This window comes from Hyperolius riggenbachi, chromosome 10 (assembly GCF_040937935.1).
Source record: "Hyperolius riggenbachi isolate aHypRig1 chromosome 10, aHypRig1.pri, whole genome shotgun sequence".
Lineage (NCBI taxonomy): Eukaryota > Metazoa > Chordata > Amphibia > Anura > Hyperoliidae > Hyperolius > Hyperolius riggenbachi.
The window spans coordinates 245,361,819-245,384,297 of NC_090655.1; the positions used below are offsets into that span (position 1 = coordinate 245,361,819).

Below are 22,479 nucleotides of genomic sequence, written 5' to 3' on the forward strand. Positions count from 1 at the left end.
CTGGCATGAAGGAAGTAATTGGGGGCTGAGTTGTGGCTCTTCCCAAAACTGTCTAAAAAATTGCATAATATTAACTTGGAATTATTAGCAGAGCTCATTAACTTTACATAACCATACTAATCCAACACGTATACACCTGTTTCAAGCTGGATGGTCCTCGTCAGTGCAAGGCCTGGCCCTGGAGTAATATACAGTATAGGTATGATACACACAATAAAGTGAAATTAGGCAGCAGTTCTCATACTGGCCACAGGATGGTGAAACCTGTTGCAAAAATCATATCGGAAGCCGCAGTTCTCATATTATCCACAAGATGGAGCCCTCATCTCATAGGAAAAAGAACACTGCACGAAACCACCGGGGTAGAACGCACGGACCGGAAGCTGAATGGACAGCAGGACGAGAAGTAAGAAATACACATTCCTGAGATTGACAGCGGAGAAAGTAATCACTTAATATAATTTATATGTACAGCCAGTAATCGCCCTGTGTCCCCTTCTATGTGACCTCACTGCCTGACCCAGGAAAATGTCGCCTATATCTTCTTATATACTCACCCTAATGTGAGTTCCTTCCCAGGAGCCAATCTGCACCCAGCAATGGGGGCTTCTATCATTATCCCCCCCCACACACACACACTCCCCCCATCATTACTACCTGACCCAGGGAAATGTCTCCTGTATCTTATATACTCACCCTAATGCGATTTCCTTCCCGGGAGCCAATCTACACACAGCAATGGGGGCTTCTATCATTATCCCCTCACACTCCTCCATGTGTCCTCCATCATCACTACCTGACCCAGGTAGGGTTGCCACCTTTAGGGTAAAAAAATACCGGAAATCAGATCGGAAATAGTCAATCTGTCAGTAAAAAAGTCAAAAAATTGTGTAGTGTGTACCTAGCATTAGGCTTGCATTAAAGGGAACCTAAACTGAGAATGATATGGCTTTTTCCTTTTAAAATAATACCAGTTGCCTGACTCTCCTGCTGATCCCTTTGTCTCTAATACGTTTAGCCACAGCCCCTGAACAAGCATGCAGCAGATAAGGTGCTCTGACTGAAGTCAGAATGGATTAGCTGCATGCTTGTTTCAGGTGTGTGATTCAGCCACTACTGCAGCCAGAGATCAACAGGGCTGCCAGGCAACCAGTATTATTTAAAAGGAAACATCCATAACCCTCTCAGTTTAGGTTCTGTTTAATGGGTGTATTTATACTTTCCTGGGGAGCTTCCTCCAGCCCTATGAGGTGCATGGGCTCACTCACCAGCTGCTCCATTCACTCGATATGCTCCCCCTGGTAATATCTGGCTGGCCGCGTTCTTCTGTGTCATGTGTCTACCCCCTCTAGTGCTCCTGCAGCGGGGAGCATTCCGCACCTGTGCAGTAGTGGCCGGGTCGCGTAAATGCAGAAGCACATGGCTGGCTGTGATTGTCCAGATTACCGTGGGGAGGATATCTAGTGAACAGAGAGGCTGCAAGGAAGCCCACACACCTCATGGGTCTGTAAAGAGCACCCAATAATATTTCAGGTACACTTTAACCTCCTTGCGACCGCCTAACGCCGATGGGCGGTTGTAAAGTGGCTCCCCCAGGACCGCCTAATGCCAATTGGCATCAAGTCATGGGGGAGGAGATTACGCTGAATGACTGAGCGGAGTTCCGAGACCAGCCTGCTTGCTTGCGATCGTGGGCGGCAGGCTGTTACACATGTATGGGGGACAGCTCTGTCACTGAGCTGTCCCCTCGAGCGTGCCACAAGAAGATCCCTCTCATAGGCTGATGCCTATGAGAGGTGATCAGCTCTGATTGGCTCTTCGGGGGTATGGAGGGTAGGAAATTTAAATAAAATATGTGATTTTATTTTAAAAAAAAAATTAAAAAAAATAAATCTCAGTAGCAATCAGATGCCACCAACAGAAAGCTCTGTTGGTGGCAACAAAAGGGGGGAAAGATTAAATTGTGTGCTAAGTTGTATGGCCCTGCAGCAAGCTGCAGTGGCCTGAATAGTAAAAATAGCTAATAAAAAAAAAAATAGCCTGGTCACTAGGGGGATGTAAGCCTGTGATTACTGTGGGGAGCAAAGGGGAAAAAAAGAGTTTAATTTACCAGGGGCTTTTAATGGTCCCCCACAGATGTCCTGTGCACGCACAGCCACTCACCGATGCACCGGTCCCCCGCAGACGTCCTGTGCCCACGTAGCCACTCACTGATGCTCCGGTCCCCGCCGGTTCACTTTCGGAAATTGCGACTTTAAAGTCGGAAAACCATTGCGTCTGCGAGGCCTTCTCTTCACTTTCGCTGACGTCCCTATAGCGCTATGCGTAGGTGCAGGCCATACCGTGCTTGCGCAGTACGCTCCCGTGACGTCAGCAGGGATGAGGTCATGCAGGCGCAGTGGCAAATTCCGGAAGTAACTGGTGGCAGGGACTAGAGCATTGTTGAGTGGCTGTGCGGGCACAGGACGTCTGCAGGGGACCATTAGAAGACCCAGGTAAGTTCAACTCATTTTCCCCTTTGCCCCCTACAGTATTCCTTTAAGCGGTTAAGAGAAGGGGAGTCAGGTCTGTCAAGGACAGGTGGTGGTGGGGGGGGGAGGGGGTATGGCAGGATAACGAACCTAGATGGAGAGCGGAGGTGTATTGCCCATGCTTGCTATGGGGGTAAGGGAGGGGGTGTTACACTGAAGGGGGGGATGCAGTTATTCATAAGGGAAACATTCTCTCAATACATACACATGCACTATATACATACACACACATGCTCTGTATACATACATACGCAGATCACATCATGCACTATATACATACACACTATATACAAACACACATGCTTTGTATACACACAGATCCCAGAGACACACACTCCATACATACACATCACCTCACACACATGCCATACATACACGCTGTCTGCATCCATACAAACATAACAGTGACAGCAGCAACTCTCACAGTTACAGCATCTCCTGTCCCAGCTGCAGCTGCACGTGTCTGTCTCTCCCTCTCTCTGGCCCTCTGAAGTCCCCGGGAGGAGGAGGGGGGAGGAGACATTCTTCTCCTCTACACTGAAGTCTATCAGTGTAAGCGGCTCAGAGTCTCGTAGTCTGCTGACAGGGAGCTGCTCATTAAACAGGAGGGAGGGGGAGAACAGCCTGTAGCCTCATCCCAGTTGTTAGAAGTATTGTAACAGACCAGGCGTCTTCCCCTCTGCTCTTGTGGGACAGTCTGTCCAAATTACCGGGCAGATACATTGCCGGTAAAAACATATTTCCGGCAGCGGTTTTTTAATTAATTTTCCGGCTGGGCCGGGGGAATACCGGGCAGGTGGCAACCCTAGACCCAGGGGGATGTCTCCTGTATCTTCTTATATACACACACACCCTAATGTGATTTCCTGCCCAGGAGCCAATCTGCACCCAGCAATGGGGGCTTCAATCATTATCCCCCCACACTCCCCCCATGTGTCCTCCATAATCACTGCCTGAACCAGGGGGATGTCTCCTGTATCTTCTTATATACACACCCTAATGTGATTTCCTGCCCAGGAGCCAACCCCCCTGGGGGAGGCAGTGTGGACATTATGAGGAGTCTATGATTTGCAGTCACACCACTGGCGTGTGCGTACATATATGCATAATATGTGTGAAGGATGAGTCTGAATGTTGACTGTATCATTGTGTGTGTCATGTTCTTATAAGGTGTCAGGATGTCACTGTCTATTTCTCTATGCAGGAGTGGCAGCATATAGAAGGACACAAGGACCTCTGCAAGGACGCCATGATGGTGAATCAGCTGCCTCTCACACCACCGGGTAAGAGGAGATTTTCATAGCTTGTAAAGCAGAGAGCAGTATGGAGGGTCCACCTAGATCCCCCATCATCTGATAAACATATAGAGACAATGTACTCAATCAGTGTGTTTCCTACAGATGGATCCAGTAACAGAAGCCCACCAGAGAGCTGGGCAGGTCCTCTTTATACCCAAGATTGTCCACAGGAAGATCTCACCATCCTCAACTATTATCAGGTAGGTGGAACTGAGGGTGTAATATTACTAATAGATTGGATCAGAATATAATTTGAATAGTGTTTTTGTGGTAAAGAAAACCTCTGAGTAAAATCAAATTAAAAGTTAGATACTTACCTAAGTAGTGGGAACTGTCAGGGTGGTCCAGAGGCTTCCTCACTCCTTCCTGAGCTCATCGCTGCTGCCTGAGATCCTCTTCTTTTCCATAGTTGTGCTGCTGTCCAAGCAAGAGAGCTGCCATACTGTGCATGTGTGAGTAGGTCCATACATGCCGTGTAGTATGAAACTGCTTGTGCTTGGAGGAAAAAGCTGTACATGACTGACTCTGCTCCACTGGGCATGTGCAGACTGTATTCAAGCATGCTCAGTACGGCTGTGCTCATATATGCAAGGGGTTGTGGCCACAAGAAAAAACATTAAAATGCTCTCTCATATATGGTCAGATGGACCCTGCGCTGGAGCAAGGATTGGGGAAGCCCCTGGACTATCCACAGTCTTCACAGTACTGATATAAGTATTATTATTATTATTAATTTATAAAGCGCCAACATATTCTGTAGCGCTGTACAAAGTAAGAAACAAACATGGGGTACATAATAATACAGACAATGGTGTACACCAATATACGAGATACATGATTAGTGACAAAATACAAAAAATGATACAAAATACAGAATTGGTAATGGCAGTGATAAAAATAACATGATAAATAAAATGTATAATGATTTCCAAGACACAAAAGGGGGAGAGAGCCCTGCCCTTGCGAGCTTACAATCTAATGTATCTATCTTATAACTTTTCTATTGCTTCAGATATACTTTAAAGACGTAATTCTCTGTGATTTGTGGCTTTAGCGTGAAGAGCGGATTGATGCAAAACTTGAGGTTAACGAGGAAGAAGAAGAGACGTATGTGAGGAGTGATCAGCAGTCTATGGAGGAGGGTGACATGATGGGGACAATTAAAGAGGAAGGAGAAGAGACGTATGTGAGGAGTGATCAGCAGTCTATGGAGGAGGGTGACGTGATGAGAACTAATAAAGAGGAAGAAGAAGAGACATATGTGAGGAGTGATCAGCACTCTATGGAGGAGGGTAACATGATGATGACAATTAAAGAGGAAGAAGAGACATATGTGAGGAGTGATCAGCAGTCTATAGAGGAGGGTGACATGATGAGGACAATTAAAGAGGAAGAAGAAGAGACGGATGTGAAGAGTGATCAGCAGTGTATGGAGAAGAGAGACATGATGACAAATATCAAAGCAGAAAAATCATTTGTAGATATTTGCACAGGTAAGTAATGAATTCTATATGCTTATATGTTGTACATTTTTATTTTATTAGAGTAGGATATATAGAGTGACTGGCAATGGTGGAATCAGCAGATCTTCACATGAGAGAGAGCTCTGTACAGATATAAAATTCATCTCACTGTCCTTTTTACTATACAGACAAACATACTGTATGCCAGGAGTCCTCATGCACAGTCTGGACTCCACCACCTCACTACTCACCAAAACAACCGTCTTCCCGCTACCAAGCATGCACAGCTCTGTTCAAATGGCCCTTTAAATTTGTCTGCTCTTGTGCAGTCAGTGCAATTATATTTTAGCAGCCTCAATATGATATCATGCTACCAACAAATGAGGAGATACTGTGCACCGTATGAAAGGCCCATCTCCATTCCTCAGTATAACATCATAGCACCAACAAATGAGGGGGAGATACTGTACACCATATGAAAGGCCCATCTCCATTCCTCAGTGTAACATCATAGCACCAACAAATGAGGAGGAGATACTGTACACCATATGAAAGGCCCATCTCCATTCCACAATATAACATCATAGTACCAACAAATGAGGGGGAGATACTGTACACCATATGAAAGGCCCATCTCCATTCCACAGTATAACATCATAGTACTAACAAATGAGGAGGAGATACTGTACACCATATGAAAGGCCCATCTCCATTCCTCAGTATAACATCATAGCACCAACAAATGAGGGGGAGATACTGTACACCATATGAAAAGCCCATCTCCATTCCATTCCTCAGTGTAACATCACAGTACCAACAAATGAGGAGGGGATACTGTACACCATATGAAAAGCCCATCTCCATTCCTCAGTGTAATATCACAGTACCAACAAATGAGGAGGGGATACTGTACACCATATGAAAGGCCCATCTCCATTCCTCAGTATAACATCACAGCACCAACAAATGAGGAGGAGATGCTGTACAGCATATGAAAGGCCCATCTCCATTCCTCAGTATAACATCATAGCACCAACAAATGAGGAGGAGATACTGTACACCATATGAAAGGCCCATCTCCATTCCTCAGTATAACATCATAGCACCAACAAATGAGGGGGAGATACTGTACACCATATGAAAGGTCCATCTCCATTCCTCAGTGTAACATCACAGTACCAACAAATGAGGAGGAGATACTGTACATCATATGAAAGGCCCATCTCCATTCCTCAGTATAACATCATAGCACCAACAAATGAGGAGATACTGTACACCATATGAAAGGCCCATCTCCATTGCTCAGTATAACATCATAGCACCAACAAATGAGGAGGAGATACTGTACACCATATGAAATGTCCATCTCCATTCCTCAGTATAACATCATAGCACCAACAAATGAGGAGGAGATACTGTACACCATATGAAAGGCCCATCTCCATTCCTCAGTATAACCTCATAGCACCAACAAATGAGGAGGAGATACTGTACACCATATGAAAGGTCCATCTCCATTCCTCAGTATAACATCATAGTACCAACAAATGAAGAGGAGATACTGTACACCATATGAAAGGCCCATCTCCATTCCTCAGTATAACATCATAGCACCAACAAATGAGGGGGAGATACTGTACACCATATGAAAAGCCCATCTCCATTCCATTCCTCAGTGTAACATCACAGTACCAACAAATGAGGAGGGGATACTGTACACCATATGAAAAGCCCATCTCCATTCCTCAGTGTAATATCACAGTACCAACAAATGAGGAGGGGATACTGTACACCATATGAAAGGCCCATCTCCATTCCTCAGTATAACATCACAGCACCAACAAATGAGGAGGAGATGCTGTACAGCATATGAAAGGCCCATCTCCATTCCTCAGTATAACATCATAGCACCAACAAATGAGGAGGAGATACTGTACACCATATGAAAGGCCCATCTCCATTCCTCAGTATAACATCATAGCACCAACAAATGAGGGGGAGATACTGTACACCATATGAAAGGTCCATCTCCATTCCTCAGTGTAACATCACAGTACCAACAAATGAGGAGGAGATACTGTACATCATATGAAAGGCCCATCTCCATTCCTCAGTATAACATCATAGCACCAACAAATGAGGAGATACTGTACACCATATGAAAGGCCCATCTCCATTGCTCAGTATAACATCATAGCACCAACAAATGAGGAGGAGATACTGTACACCATATGAAATGTCCATCTCCATTCCTCAGTATAACATCATAGCACCAACAAATGAGGAGGAGATACTGTACACCATATGAAAGGCCCATCTCCATTCCTCAGTATAACCTCATAGCACCAACAAATGAGGAGGAGATACTGTACACCATATGAAAGGTCCATCTCCATTCCTCAGTATAACATCATAGTACCAACAAATGAAGAGGAGATACTGTACACCATATGAAAGGCCCATCTCCATTCCTCAGTATAACATCATAGCACCAACAAATGGGGAGGAGATACTGTACACCATATGAAAGGCCCATCTCCATTCCTCAGTATAACATCATAGTGCCAACAAATGAGGAGGAGATACTGTACACCATATGAAAGGCCCATCTCCATTCCTCAGTATAACTTCATAGTGCCAACAAATGAGGAGGAGATACTGTACATCACACATCACAATCTAATTACACACATGACACAAGAATGCAAATTAGCCAAGAGTGTAGCAATGGCAGCCACTATAGGAGCAAGTTTGGGGCCCAGTATCTAATCTGCATGCTCTGGGTCCATGTATGCCACTGAACATTGCAATTTTCAGTGGCAAATATGCACCACCAACAATTGGCACCTGAATCAGACTACACACAGAGACACGCAGGTGAAAGGCGGCCAGATCATGGGGCAACCGCCGCAGTCGGACTCAGACATTTTGGGCTGGTGAAGGGCGCCCAGTTCGCCTTACTTGTAGCATACAATACTGGTGGTTCAATAGCGGATAGCACTGCTGTTACTCTTTAGCAAGGATGCACATCTGGTGGACAGATTACAAGGTCTAGAATCCCAGGCTGGACAAATCGCAGCATGCATCCTGTAAATGGGTAAGCAAACTTCCTGTTTACACTTGGACCAATCATGCAGCGTCTCTCTAAAATGCAGCCAATCATCATGGAGTCCAACCTGCAGAGGTATCTGAGCTTCACCTTTCGCTATATCCAAAGTCAGCATCACGTAGGGCCCAAAAAGCATGTTTACTATAACAGAAGTTTTATTAAATACTATACCAGGTGTTGCTCCCATAGACTTATAATGGAGATTGGCCAGGACCTTGGAGAGGTAGTTTACTATACCTGAATGTTTACTATACCTGAGTTTATTATAACAAGATTATACTGTAGCTAGTCTGAGGTCTTTCCACTTCGTTTCAATCTGCAGGGTAGAGGCAGCAAATTACCATACTTCCAGTTCGATAACGTGTGTGTGTGTGTGTGTGTGTGTATTCTACCCCTTGCCAAATATGTTGGGAGTCTTGTTTTGTATACGGGGTAATCTTACCATTCACATAGAAACTCTACATGGCTATTCTACTGTATTGTGTTTCTGAAAAAACATTATTTTGAAGACATCAGCTATACAATATAAAATAGCCTTATTTGGACTGTTTGTGGTCAGGACATCAACTAGAATCTATCTGGACTACATGTGTATTTAGAAGTCTTCCCATTCTGTAGTTATTACAGATCGGGATTTTCTGATTCAGAGTCTAGCTTTAGTAGTAATTGCTATGTCACCTTAGACTCTTCTGAACAGATCTGCTATGAGTGTGTATTGTAGTGCATAGTCAGTGTGTCTGCTATCTGCTATCAGAACTTTGCTTTGATATGTAGCGAGGCCTCTGACATCAGCAGGTAACATGTACTTTCACTCTTCTCCCAGCAGGTGGAGACAATACTGGGAACAGGTCAGAGGGACACCTTCTTGTACCTCCTCCTTGTAATGTAGAAGATAATGGCGTCACACAGATTCCTCCAGGAATTTCCACCATTCCCTCCAATCATCAGGAAGCTTCTGGAGGGTCACAACCTGTTACCACAAATGTCCCTCCAGGTGTGCACACTGCTGGCAGAGCAAATGATTGGGGTCATTCTCGGGAATCTTCCAGTACGGCAGATACTGCAACAGGGGAAGGCAACAAGAAACATTCATGTCTGGTTTGTGATAAATGTTTTACATCTTTTCTGGACCTTGTTAAGCACCAAAGAAGTCACAAAGAGCTGCGGCCTTTTTCATGTTCAGAGTGTGGAAAAATGTTTCCTTATAATTCACAACTTCAGAAGCATCAAAGAACACACACAGGAGAGTGTCCTTATTCATGTTCAGAGTGTGGGAAAAAGTTCAGTAGTAGCGCAAACCTTAAGTTGCACCAGAGAACACACACAGGAGAGCGTCCTTATTCATGTTCAGAGTGTGGTAAAAATTTCATTTCTAATTCACATCTTCAAAGTCACCAGAGAACACACACAGGGGTGCGTCCCTATTCATGTTCAGAGTGTGGGAAGTCATTTACTGAGCATACAAGCCTTCGGCGACACCAAAGAACTCACACAGGAGAACGTCCTTATTCATGTTCAACCTGTGGGAAAAAGTTTACTGATTCATCAAGCTTTCAAAAGCACCAGAGAATACACACGGGAGAGCGTCCCTATTCATGTTCAGAGTGTCGGAAAAAGTTTACTCAACCCTCACACCTTCAAAATCACCTGAGAATTCACACAGGAGAGCGTCCTTATTCATGCTCAGAGTGTGGGAAACAGTTTATTGATCCGTCAAGCCTTCGTAAGCACAAGAGAACTAACACAGGAGAGCATCCTTATTCATGTTAAGAGTGTAAGAAAATCTTTACTGATCATTTAAGCTTTATCCTTTTTCATGCGCATAGTGTGGGAAATAGAAATCCCTTCTAATTCACACCTTTACAGACCCCAGAGAACTCACATAGGAGAGCTTCCTTTTTCATGTGCAGAACGTGGGAAATATTTTGTCAAGAAAGAGAGTTTAATTGCAGAAAGAAACAAAAGAAATACCTTTTGAGTGACATACAGATGCATTTCTCAGGATATAAAGGACTACGATAGTGAATTTTGTAATTTGTTGAGTCCCCCACAGGAAGGTGTCTCAAAGCAGGCCTGTAAAAGTATTTACGGTACAATCCTGTTATAATTAACCTCTGGCTAAAGTAAACTTAGTCCCTGAGTCATGCCTGTATGAATATGCATTGTATGACCAATTCTAATATTGTAAACTTCTTATTTAATAAACTCTAAATGGCCAGGTCCTTGGAGTTTGCTATAATGAGATTGTGCTGTCTATATTTTGTGTGGCAAGTAGGAATGGTTGAGCATCATGAACAAACCGTGAACATTTGCAAAATTATAGTTCCTGGCAAGGCCAATAGATTTATTGGCAGGTGAACTTCTAAAACCTTCAAAGCATCTCTGCAGCCACAATTTCTTTAAAAAAAAAAGTGTACACGAACCTGGACAGTGGCACAGCGGAGGGGGATCAATGGCAAAATATTTGCAGAGTATGTTTAGGAGAATATAAAATGAGAGAAGAGTAACAGTACCTGGCACCAAACGCAGCAGGGCAGACACACCAGGACTGGGACACAGGGCGTGCTCATCCAAAATCCTTGTAATCCAGTAGAATTGAAGAAAAAAACGAGGCACCACTCCTTTAAAAGTCCCTTTATTCCAGTGGCACAGACTAACCAGCAAGCTCATGGTGACCCAGAACTCATTGGAGTGTGTAAGGGACTACAATGGTCCTAAAAGCCCCCTTACTAAGATGTTAAGAAAAACAAAAATTTGCTTTCCTAAAACAGAAAGAATTTGCGATAATTCAGGTTGGAGTGAGCTCGAGATGTCTCCCAGAGCAACACTGCTGAATATATGCAAATTAACCATTGTACCCTTAGAAGCTAAACACACCTCCAGAACCGCTGGAATGCAATGATGTGTCAGCTTGTGAATATGTACAGAGCCATAATAATCCAACATGCATACAGACTGTTTCGGATTGTTTGATCCTCATCAGTGCATGGCATGGATTAATTTGGCTCTATGGAGTAGGGCTTGTAAATCCGAGAGGCACAGAGACAGTGGGGGAGACAGCAGGTACATGCAGTGGGGGTATCAAGGCACTTGATTCCCCCACTGCATGTACCTGCTGTCTCCCTCACCGGAATAAAGGGACTTTTAAAGGAGTGGTGCCCCGTTTTTTTCTTCAATTCTACTATGTTTAGGAGAACTGTGGTAACAAGAGGAAAAACCACCCCCAGGGCATCGTCAGCCTCCACCTCCTGGTTAACAGAGGTGGGGAAGAACCCCTTGTTCACGGATTGGACAAGGGCTTTGGGGGAGATGGGTAGGCTTGGCCGCCCCTCTCTTCCAGATCCCCCCATACCATGGACCATGCGGGATGGTATAGCTATGGGTGCAGAGCCACATGTGCCCCGGGCTTCTCATTATGGCTATACCAGCCTGCATGGGGACAAGAGGTTAAAGAGTCTCGGGAGGGGGAACTCCATGTCTCTACAGTACCGATAGATTGATACATTTGAAAAAAACCTTTTTTCCTCTTGTAACTTTAAAATCGATTTAAAAAACTACAAGGTCTCTTTGATGAAAAATGGAATTTCCCCTTGTTCCTACTATTCTCATTAGTATACCCACATTTGAAGCCTGAAGAGGGCTTATTTCCAGTGTAGAAGCTGTCATGTGAAACAACCTATGATTTTTTTGCAAAACCTTTCCTCCACTCAGCACATGAATAGGGACTCTAACCAGTGTGAGATCTCTCAGGCCTGACAAAAAGAAATCTATAAACAAAACATTTCCCACACTCAGCACACGCATAGGGATTCTCAAGACAAGACATCTATAGAACATCTATATATCACGCTTTTCTCCTGACAGACTTAAAGCACTAGAGCTGCAGTCACTAGGGAGCATACTCAGTAGGCAGTTCCCACACTCTGAACATTTCTACAAACACTTAAAGGACAATTGAAGTGAGAGGTATATGGAGCCTGCCATATTTATTTCCTTTTAAGCAATAACAGTTGCCTGGCAGCCTTGCTGACCCTCTGCCTCTAATACTTTTAGCTATAAACCCGGAACAAGCATGCAGCAGATCAGGTGTTTCTGACCTTATTGTCAGATCTCACAAGATTAGCTGCATGCTTGTTTCTGGTGTTATTTAGACACTACTACAGCCAAATAGATCAGCAGGACTGCCAGGCAACTGATATTGTTTAAAAGGAAATAAATATGGCAGCCTCCATATCCCTCATACTTCAGTTGTCCTTTAAAGGGAACCTGTGATGTCCATATTTTATACTTACCTGGGGCTTCCTTTAGCCCCATGAGTTGCGTGGGGTCCCTCTTCGGCTGCTCCATTGCTTTGTAACCCCCACCGATAATCTGGCCTGCTTCACTCTTTCTCCCCTCATGTGCATATATATATATATATATATATATATATATATATATATATATATATATATATATATATATATATATATATATATATATATCTAGAGAGAGAGAGTGCAGTAGCAGAATAGGCACATACCTGTTCCAGTGCCGGGACCTTCATCTGATTTTCAGTGCAGCTCACTTGGTTGCGCACCAGTATCCCTCCACTGGCTCCTGATGCATGTCATGTGACATTGGGTGTCAAAATTGGGGTCCTGGTGCATGTTGACCAAGCCACACTGAAGAGGAGGCACAGGTCCCAATGCCTGATGGTGAAATAGGTATGTGCATTCCACTGTGGCCACTGTGCACATGGGGGAGGTGGTACAGCATAGAAACAGCCTCCAACTCCCATAAATGAGGTCTCATCCACAAATAGTCCTTCAGCCCCTTAACAAGTTTTAAAGCAATGTTTCTAAAATGTTTCCACTGCTTCTCTCTCTCAGTATTGCCCCTCTCCGTTCCTTATCCTCCCTGTGCAGATCCTAGCAGCTCTTCAGTGCACACATTGAGTGCAGGCTATCATGATTCACTGAGTCTAGAAACAATTGAAGTGACATTCTTGTAGGACTACGGGCAGTATTGAAGTAAATTGCAGTATTAGTTTCTTCATTTTAGACATTTTAGCTACAGTTAAGCAGTAGTATAGTACTACTTTCTTTTGAAGGTTGATAATGACCAGAGAGTTGCTGAGGTGAGGCACAAAAGACATTGCAGCTTTTAGTGGTTTGCTGTTACATTCCCCCCTGTGGGGGTCTTACAGTAGCAGAAATTAGGAGCCTGTCCCAGGGCTAGGCTCTATTCTTTGTATAATTTTGCTTTGTTGTGTTTCTAAATGAGAAAGTGTAAATATAAATGTGTAAAATAAACAACAAAAATCTGTGTTGTACTTTTGCACCTGAATGGTGTCATTGATTTGTATGATGGATCCGCCCCCAGCCACGCCCAGCACAGACATTTCCAACATGATGAGCACAAGTGAGGCGGAGCAGAACTATTGGGGAGGGGCTTCAGCAGGTAATTTCTGCACCCAGACACAGCTGGCCGGGAATGTGACAGGCTGGACACTTAGCTGTCCCTCTGAGTGGCTTACAGTCAAATCCCTCTCATAGGCTGATGCCTATGAGAGGAGGGGAAGTGATTTGATCGCCGCCTAGGGCCAATGAAGGAGGGAGGTTGAAGTACTGTAATTTTTAAAATATAAGGCTCTTTTTAAATAAAAAAAAACTAACGATCGCAGCAGCAATCAGAGACCACCACAAGAAGGGCCTACTAGTGACAACAAAAGGAGGTAAAATCCATTTGTGTGCTAAGTTGTATGACCGTGCAGCACAGGGTTAAAGCTGCAGTGTGCTGAATTGTAAATAATCACCTCGTCACTAGGGGGGGTGTAAGCCTGCTCCCCAAGTGGTTAACCCCAGGTTTAAATTGATTGGTCCTTTTTCAAGCTGCATATATTTGCATACAAATTTGCATATACTCAGAAGAAATTGCATCTTTTTGATTATTCCTAGTGATTGGCTGCAATATAGGCTTGGAAATAAAGTAGTAAGATAATGATTGAGTCAGAGCTTGTGTGTGGCTTATCCAAAATAAAGGCATGTTGATTGGGTAATAATATATATGAATGAATCAGGGTACGAGTTATTGGTGTGTTTGGGGGAAGGTTCAACCTCAATTATGTCTGATTTTTTTTTTTTTTGTAAAGGTAGCCATACACTACTCGATTATGGGCCAAATTCAATCAATGGCTCTCTGATCAGAATCTAATTGGATTCTGATTAATTCCTTCCATACACAGCACATTGATTTTAATATATTCCAGAATGACATCTATTGATTATTGATTGAACTGCAGCGTTGCGCTGTTCAATACAGTGCAGCACTATGGCCCATTGATCAACTGCTGCACCTGCCCTGACCCCAATCCACAGTCATTTCCTGTCATGTCTGATCAATACTTCTGACCATTTTTAGGCCAAAATCATTTGCAATTTGATCAATCAGCATTTTGGGCAATATATTCCCAGCAAAACAATGAGTGACTGAATCTGCTAGGAATTAAATAGGAAAATCAATGCATATATGGGTACCTTAAAGGTGGCTATAAACAATCCAACCATAATGTTGGAAAGATTGAATGTATTTTTTTTTCGTTCAAGAAAAGCAATTAAATTTCATGAATTGTTTAACAATTGATATGTCAGCCGTGGAGAAAAATTCTGCATTATTTTTAGAAAAAAATGTAACAGTGTATGGTAGATTTGTTTGATTTATCAAACAATCAATCAAGAAAAATGGTTGATTGAATTTAAAAGAAATAAGGAGGACTTCCAGTTCCAGTGCCTCATGTAGTGGGCGCAATCCTCTAAGCCCCAGCCCTCACCCTTGCAATCTGTGGGCATCCTGCTTGTTCCCCACCCGAGGACCCCGATTTGCTGGCCGGCTTGGACCCCAAACTCCAGCTGCCCAAGACAGCAATAGCACTCTCCTCCATGGCGCCCCTGACTGATCTGGATACCGCAAGCCATGAAGAACTGCAAACAGAGGGGTGAATAACTGAGACAGATCGGAAAATGGCTGCTTTTGTGGAGTCCTTGGGTCTCATAGATTTTATTCTGTCGCATAAGTCTCTATCCCTGATAGATGGTGTTTGACTAATGCACATACTATGCACGTTGTAAAGTCGACAGATATTATTAATATTACATATTACGCAGCACCGCACAATAGATAAATGGGGTTAATATACAAGGTAGGATATACAAGAAGCTCTCAACAAAAAACAAGATACCGGTAATGGAGCATAGCCTATTGTCATCTCTTTCTCGATGTTCGCGGGCTATTTTGTCCCTGGATGCTGAGAAGGCTTCTTGACAACAGTCTAGCTTGACTGATTGTTGAAGGCACTGCATCCTCTCCCATAATTTTACATAAGAATACTTGTCAAGGTTGCCCACTTTCCCCAAAGTTATTTAATTTGGCCATCAAGCCATCAGTGGAATACTTTCAGTCCATTGGTTTGTTTCAGGGTATTGCCCTAGCTACAAAAACTGTACACTGCTCATTTGCCTTAAGCCTCCAAATACAATTGTGCCTTTCTGAAAATAAAAGGTATCTGTGAGTACTGTATTAACATCCTGTATTAACATGAGAGGGGGGAAAATCATGGGGCATGCTGGGAGGAGATGAGAGAGGGGAAAAAATGAGGCATGCTGGGAGGAGATGAGAGAGGGGAAAAAATGAGGCATGCTGGGAGGAAATGGGGGGGGGGGGTAGGGGGAGAGAGAAAAACATGAGGCATCCTGGGAGGCGATGAGGGAGAGGGAAGAAACATGAGGTGGCTTGGAGAAGATGATAAAGAGAAGAAAGGAACAAGAAATGGGAACATGAAGCATGCTGGTGGGATGGGGAGACAGAGGAAAGAAACCTGATGCATCTTGGGAGGAAATGAAATAAACATGAGGCATGCTGGGGAAGGTGTGAGAGAGAGAGAGAGAGAGGAAAGAAAAATGAGACATGCTGGGGGAGATGAGAGAGGAAATAATCATGAGGCATGCTGGGAGGAGATGAGGATGTGAGGAAGGAAACATGAGGCATGCTCGGGGAGATGAGAGAAGAAAGAAACATGAGGCATGCTGGGGGAGGTGAGAGAGGAAAAAAACGAGGCACGCTGGGGAAGATAAGAGAGGGAGGAAAGGAACATGAGGCATGCTGGAAGGAGGTGAGGGAGAGAGGAACGAAACATGGGGAATGCTGGGAGGAGATGAGAGAGATAGGAAAGAAACTTGAGGCATATTGGGAGGAGATGAGAGGAAAGAAACATGAGGCATGCTGGGGGTAGGATGAGAGAGGAAAGAAACCTGAGGCATGCTGGGGGGGGGGGGGGGAGTGAGAGAGAGATAAAAGAAACATGAGGAATGCTGGGGGAGAAGAGAGAGAGAGAGAGGAAAGGGACATGAAGCCTGCTGGAGGAGATGAGAGAGAGGAAAGAAACATGAGGCATATTGGGAGGAGATGAGCGAGAGGAAAGAAACATGGGGCATGCTGGGGGAGATGAGAGAGAGAGAGGAAAGAAACATGAGGCCTGCTGGGGGAGATGTGAGAGAGGAATCTGGAAAACTGTATACTTACCTGAGTAGTTTTCCTTTCCTAGTGTTTGTCCATGTCAGTATACTACTGGGCAAAGCCCCGCCTCCCTTTGCCCCAATAGGACAATAATTTTATAAAAGGTCTTCCACAACCCATGCCATCATTCCATGTTACTAGCACGAGCCGACAGCATAGGGTGGGGCCGTATACTGACATGGACAAACATTAGGAAAGGAAAACTACTCAGGTAAGTATACAGTTTTCCAGATTCCCTAGTGTTTGCCATGTCAGTATACTACTGGGCAATAACTAGATAACTCAAGGGTGGGTATGCTGCACACAAATTTAATAAGTTCACAAGTACTACATACAACCATTACACTGCATCATTTACAGCAGAGGAAATAATTTTCTTTCCAAACTCAATAGTCGAGAGGGCAGCTGGTTCCACACAATAATGTCTCAAAAAGGTGTTATCTGTAGACCAATTAGCTGCCTTACACACCGTCATTAATGGCACTTTGTTCAGCGCCGCCCATGAAGAAGATATACTTCTGGTTGAGAGGGCATTAATGTCCTGCGGGGGCTCCAAGCCTCTTGGCTTATAAGCCGCCTGAATCAATTTAACAATCCAACAAGCTAACGTTCTTGTGGATGCCATTCTACCTTTTCTATATCCCGAAGGGATAATGAACAGTCTCTCTGAGTCTCTTATATCCTTAGTTGCCTGTAGATAAGCTTTAATTGTAGTCGGAATGTCTAACGAATGGAGCTTAGATGGATCCTCCTGTGATCTAAATGCCTGAAGAGTCCATTCCTGATTTAGATGAAGTGATGATGCACATTTTGGAAGAAAATATTGAACTGGAAATAACACTACTCTATCCTGATAAAACACCAGATATGGTTCTTTATGAGACAAAGCTTGTAGCTCAGAGATTCTCCTACCAGAAGTAATGGCTATTAGAAACACAGTTTTCCAGGAAAGGTCTTGCAATGTCACTGTTCCATTTTGAAAATGCTCAGATGATAAAATATCTAGGACTAGAGGCAGATCCCATTTAGGAAATCTTGGTTTAAACGGCGGTGTCAGTTTTATTGCCGACTTAAAGAATTATTTTACTAACGGATGGGATGCCCAAGATATTCCTGAAAAAGATGAAATAGCAGACACATGCCTGTGCAACGTTGAATAGGATAAGCTAAGATCCAGTCCATTCTGTAAGAATGATAACAGATAACATGGTTTTATACTACTTGGTGAAAATCCCTGATTCTTTGCAAACACACTAAAAGCTTTCCAGACCCGATTATAAGACACGACCGTCGTAGGTTGGTTTGCTTTAACCACTTGAGGGCCTAGGGCTTTCTACCCCTTAAGGACCGGCCACTTTTTTTCCATTCAGACCACTGCAGCTTTCACGGTTTATTGCTCGCTCATACAACCTACCACCTAAATGAATTTTGGCTCCTTTTCTTGTGACTAATAAAGCTTTCTTTTGGTGCTATTTGATTGCTCCTGCGATTTTTACTTTTTATTATATTCATCAAAAAAGACATGAATTTTGGCAAAAAAATGTTTTTAACTTTCTGTGCTGACATTTTTCAAATAAAGTAAAATTTATGTATACATGCAGCGCGAAAAATGTGGACAAACATGTTTTTGATAAAAAAAAAAACCATTCAGTGTATATTTATTGGTTTGGGTAAAAGTTATAGCGTTTACAAACTATGGTGCAAAAAGTGAATTTTCCCATTTTCAAGCATCTATGACTTTTCTGACCCCCTGTCATGTTTCATGAGGGGCTAGAATTCCAGGATAGTATAAATACCCCCCAAATGACCCCATTTTGGAAAGAAGACATCCCAAAGTATTCACTGAGAGGCATAGTGAGTTCATAGAAGATATTATTTTTTGTCACAAGTAAGCGGAAAATGACACTTTGTGACAAAAAAAAAAAAAAAGTTTCCATTTCTTCTAACTTGCGACAAAAAAAAATGAAATCTGCCACGGACTCACCATGCCCCTCTCTGAATACCTTGAAGTGTCTACTTTCCAAAATGGGGTCATTTGTGGGGTGTGTTTACTGTCCTCGCATTTTGGGGGGTGCTAATTTGTAAGCACCCCTGTAAAGCCTAAAGGTTCTCATTGGACTTTGGGCCCCTTAGCGCAGTTAGGCTGCAAAAAAGTGCCACACATGTGGTATTGCCGTACTCAGGAGAAGTAGTATAATGTGTTTTGGGGTGTATTTTTACACATACCCATGCTGGGTGGGAGAAATATCTCTGTAAATGACAATTTGTTAATTTTTTTTTACACACAATTGTCCATTTACAGAGATCTTTCTCCCACTCAGCATGGGTATGTGTACAAATACACCCCAAAACACATTATACTACTTCTCCTGAGTACGGCGATACCACGTGTGGCACTTTTTTGCACCCTAACTGCGCTAAGGGGCCCAAAGTCCAATGAGTACCTTTAGGATTTCACAGGTCATTTTGAGAAATTTCGTTTCAAGACTACTCCTACACACCCCAAGGTATTCTGTTAGTAGTACGGTGAGTTCATAGAAGATTTTATTTTTTGTCACAAGTTAGCGGAAAATGACACTTTGTGAAAAAAAACAATAAAAATCAATTTCCGCTAACTTGTGACAAAAAATAAAATCTTCTATGAACTCACCGTACTACTAACAGAATACCTTGGGGTGTCTTCTTTCTAAAATGGAGTCATTTGTGGGGTTCCTATACTGTCCTGGCATTTTAGGGGCCCTAAACCGTGAGGAGTAGTCTTGAAACAAAATTTCTCAAAATGACCTGTGAAATCCTAAAGGTACTCATTGGACTTTGGGCCCCTTAGCGCAGTTAGGGTGCAAAAAAGTGCCACACATGTGGTATCGCCGTACTCGGGAGAAGTGGTACAATGTGTTTTGGGGTGTATTTTTACACATACCCATGCTGGGTGGGAGAAATAACTCTGTAAATGGACAATTGTGTGTAAAAAAATCAAAAGATTGTCATTTACAGAGGTATTTCTCCCACCTAGCATGGGTATGTGTAAAAATACACCTCAAAACACATTGTACTACTTCTCCTGAGTACGGCGATACCACATGTCTGGCACCTTTTTGCACCCTAACTGCGCTAAGGGGCCCAAAGTCCAATGAGTACCTTTAGGATTTCACAGGTCATTTTTGTTTCAAGACTACTCCTCACGGTTTAGGGCCCCTAAAATGCCAGGGCAGTATAGGAACCCTATTAATGACCCCATTTTAGAAAGAAGACACCCTAAGGTATTCCGTTAGGAGTATGGTGAGTTCATAGAAGTTTTTATTTTTTTGTCACAAGTTAGCGGAAATTGATTTTAATTGGGTTTTTTTTTCACAAAGTGTCATTTTCCGCTAACTTGTGACAAAAAATAAAATCTTCTATGAACTCACCATACTCCTAACGGAATACCTTTGGGTGTCTTCTTTCTAGAATGGGGTCATTTGTGGGGTTCCTATACTGCCCTGGCATTTTAGGGGCCCTAAACCGTGAGGAGTAGTCTTGAAACCAAATGTTGCAAAATGACCTGTGAAATCCTAAAGGTACTCATTGGACTTTGGGCCCCTTAGCGTACTTAGGGTGTAAAAAAGTGCCACACATGTGGTACCGCCGTACTCAGGAGAAGTAGTATAATGTGTTTTGGGGTGTATTTTTACACATACCCATGCTAAGTGGGAGAAATATCTCTGTAAATGACAATTGTTTGATTTTTTTTTACACACAATTGTCCATTTACATAGAAATTTCTCCCACCCAGCATGGGTATGTGTAAACATACACCCCAAAACACATTATTCTACTTTTCCTGAGTACGGCGGTACCACATGTGTGACACTCTTTTGCAGCCTAGGTGCGCTAAGGGGCCCAACGTCCTATTCACAGGTCATTTTGAGGCATTTGTTTTCTAGACTACTCCTCGCGGTTTAGGGCCCCTAAAATGCCAGGGCAGTATAGGAACCCCACAAGTGACCCCATTTTAGAAAGAAGACACCCCAAGGTATTCCGTTAGGTGTATGGCGAGTTCATACACGATTTTATTTTTTGTCACAAGTTAGTGAAAAATGAAACTTTGTGAAAAAAACCCAATAAAAATCAATTTCCGCTAACTTTTGACAAAAAATAAAATCTTCTATGAACTCGTCATACACCTAACAGAATACCTTGGGGTGTCTTTTTTTCTAAAATGGGGTCACTTGTGGGGTTCCTATACCGCCCTGGCATTTTACGGGCCCAAAACCGTGAGTAGTCTGGAAACCAAATGTCTCAAAATGACTGTTCAGGGGTATAAGCATCTGCAAATTTTGATGACAGGTGGTCTATGAGGGGGCGAATTTTGTGGAACCGGTCATAAGCAGGGTGGCCTTTTAGATGACAGGTTGTATTGGGCCTGATCTGATGGATAGGAGTGCTAGGGGGGTGACAGGAGGTGATTGATGGGTGTCTCAGGGGGTGGTTAGAGGGGAAAATAGATGCAATCAATGCACTGGGGAGGTGATCGGAAGGGGATCTGAGGGTTTGGCCGAGTGATCAGGAGCCCACACGGGGCAAATTAGGGCCTGATCTGATGGGTAGGTGTGCTAGGGGGTGACAGGAGGTGATTGATGCGTGTCTCAAGGTGTGATTAGAGGGGGGAATAGATGCAAGCAATGCACTGGCGAGGTGATCAGGGCTGGGGTCTGAGGGCATTCTGAGGGTGTGGGCGGGTGATTGAGTGCCCTAGAGGCAGATAGGGGTCTAATCTGATAGGTAGCAGTGACAGGGGGTGATTGATGGGTAATTAGTGGGTGTTTAGGGTAGAGAACAGATGTAAACACTGCACTTGGGAGGTGATCGGACGTCGGATCTGCGGGCGATCTATTGGTGTGGGTGGGTGATCAGATTGCCCGCAAGGGGCAGGTTAGGGGCTGATTGTTGGGTGGCAGTGACAGGGGGTGATTGATGGGTGGCAGTGACAGGGGGTGATTGATGGGTGGCAGTGACAGGGGGTGATTGATGGGTGATTGATAGGTGATTGACAGGTAATCAGTGGGTTATTACAGGGGAGAACAGATGTAAATATTGCACTGGCGAATTGATAAGGGGGGGTCTGAGGGCAATCTGAGCGTGTAGGCGGGTGATTGGGTGCCCGCAAGGGGCAGATTAGGGTCTGATCTGATGGGTAACAGTGACAGGTGGTGATAGGGGGTGATTGATGGGTAATTGATGGGTAATTAGTGGGTGTTTAGAGGAGAGAATAGATGGAAACACTGCGCTTGGGTGGTGATCTGATGTCGGATCTGCGGGCGATCTATTGGTGTGGGTGGGTGATCAGATTGCCCGCAAGGGGCAGGTTAGGGGCTGATTGTTGGGTGGCAGTGACAGGGGGTGATTGATGGGTAATTAGTGGGTGTTTAAAGAAGATAACAGATGTAAACAATACATTTGGGAGGTAATCTGACGGCGGGTTTGCGGGCGATCTAATGGTGTGGGTGGGTGATCAGATTGCCTGCAAGGGGCAGGTTAGGGGCTGA

General features: G+C 43.8%; 1 protein-coding gene across 2 annotated transcripts; it reads left to right on the forward strand.

The window, feature by feature from the left end:
- Nucleotides 1-368: 368 nt before the first annotated feature.
- Nucleotides 369-11,414, forward strand: LOC137535128 (zinc finger protein 3-like). 2 transcript variants are annotated; one of them, XM_068256940.1, is made up of 5 exons: nucleotides 369-444; nucleotides 3,736-3,814; nucleotides 3,932-4,029; nucleotides 4,884-5,322; nucleotides 9,225-11,414. In XM_068256940.1, exons 1-5 carry the CDS (start codon nucleotides 388-390, stop codon nucleotides 10,169-10,171), a joined length of 1,620 nt encoding a protein of 539 aa, XP_068113041.1. In that variant the 5' UTR covers nucleotides 369-387; the 3' UTR covers nucleotides 10,172-11,414. The 2 variants fall into 2 exon arrangements, with proteins under 2 accessions (XP_068113041.1, XP_068113042.1); XM_068256941.1 differs by having other exon boundaries at nucleotides 9,228-11,414.
- Nucleotides 11,415-22,479: the final 11,065 nt, after the last annotated feature.